At 31.0% G+C, this 1,796-nt stretch overlaps 1 protein-coding gene across 1 annotated transcript in view; it reads left to right on the top strand.

Moving 5' to 3' along the window:
• The first annotated feature begins 660 nt into the window (after positions 1 to 660).
• Positions 661 to 1,796, top strand: part of LOC106683209 (zwei Ig domain protein zig-8) — an 83,571-nt gene continuing 82,435 nt past the window's right edge. The window contains exons 1-2 of the mRNA XM_014424522.2: positions 661 to 697; positions 1,620 to 1,768. Of these exons, the coding sequence (XP_014280008.1) occupies positions 661 to 697; positions 1,620 to 1,768 (186 nt within the window). The remainder of the gene's footprint in view (positions 698 to 1,619; positions 1,769 to 1,796) is intronic.

Here is a 1,796-nt window from a genome sequence, read left to right on the forward strand (position 1 = left end):
ATAAAATGTCTTTCTGTCAATCGGAGGAGTGTGGGAGTAGATATTAATATTCTACATTTCACAAAAACGACTTTCAGAACTGATGAACCACTAAACTCTAGTGCAAGGAATTGTGAGATCGGTTTCAAAGTTTCCGGCATCCTGAATTTAAAACTAAACTTCGTCTTCTTCTTCAGTTACAGTAATCTTATAAAACACAGGACCAAAGAGTCTCTTAGATATCTCTAGTAGACTAAACAGTTTGAAGGCCTTACCCTGCCCGTTCGTGACAAGAGATAAGCTGAATAGTAATTAACGCTTTGCCCGTGACTGTCACGGAATACACCATTTGGTACTTGACGCTCCGCCTATGACCGCCACGGAATACACTGCCAATGGGATAATAAACAAACTTTCTTACTACAACACAAAATTAATTTTTGAAATCGGACTGTAGTTCCCAAAAGTAGCACCAAAAATATTTTAAACTTTTCATATAACCGTAGATTAATCCAGGCTTGACGTATTAAAAACTTATATTGATGATTAACTATATGCTTGTGTAATATTTTGTAATGTTTCTTTGTGTTATCAATAAATGTATAACAATATGTGAATCAATTTGGTGGATTCTTATTTATTTTATCTACACCTCCTTCTTAAGCCAGGAACTACAAAATCATGCCTTTATCGTCCTCTTGTGCTTCTCCAAGACCACGTATGTTTTCTATAATTATGTCGGCTTAAAAAAACTTTTATGAATTCATGCTGGAAATGTTTAACATCTCTGATGAATTGGCAGTCCTCGAACCAGTAAATATCTGTATACAATTTATAATAACTTATTTTGAATTATTTGAAATCTATATAAAGACATTATTCTAGAGTTACTACCGATTTTTATTTTACTTCTTAAACTATTATTTCACATTAAGACTTATTTTAACCAGTTTGAGGTAACAACTACTTTATTGAATGTAATCTTCATGGAGTTTGTAAATATATTGAATATTTACTGTGTTACGTTTTCAGAAACATAATTCGAATGGTTCCGTGAAACAAATTTCCAAGGATAGTTCTTATTCATGACTAGGTGGAATTATTGTTATTATTTTTTTTTCATTATTAAGATTGGTGGATTATTGACAAACATTTTTCTGTGATATAGAATAATCGAATTAAAGGAAGGATTTTGGTTTATTCCTTTGATATGTGGTTCATTATAACCATAAAAACAAAACAGACTTTTTTTTTTAAATTATGTATTAATAAAAGTGTAAAAATTTGTACAGGCTCAGAAGTACTAGGCATAGCAATCATTAAATTGTTAAAAAAACAATTGTGTATTTTAAAAAAAAAACCTAGTGTTTGTAACTATAGCTAAATGCTATATTTTTGTCAAATGGGTATGCAACTAGCTCTTCAGAGAATTTTCGCTAGTAAATGTTAGAAAAGACTGAAATGATAATTTTTTTTTTCATTTTTAACTGCATTCGTGTTAGTTTTTTTTATCAATATAAGAAGAGGAATAATTTTATTTAATAAATAATCTCTACATTATTCAAAGATGATACAAAATAGAAGAATGAAAAATATAATTTTAAAAGGATTTATTAATTCAACCCACATTTCTTTTTTAGGAGGTGCCCAAGAAAGCCAAACGGCATGGGAACATAACCAGATCTACAGTCAACCATATTTTGACAACACAACCAAGAGGGAAGTGACTACTACCGTGGGGCAGAGTGCCTATCTCCACTGCCGCGTAAGAAACCTTGGCGACAGAGCAGTGAGTACCTATTATTTATCAATATTTT

Source organism: Halyomorpha halys, unplaced genomic scaffold, assembly GCF_000696795.3.
Source record: "Halyomorpha halys isolate HHAL.00 unplaced genomic scaffold, Hhal_1.1 Scaffold473.1, whole genome shotgun sequence".
In the NCBI taxonomy this organism is placed as follows: domain Eukaryota; kingdom Metazoa; phylum Arthropoda; class Insecta; order Hemiptera; family Pentatomidae; genus Halyomorpha; species Halyomorpha halys.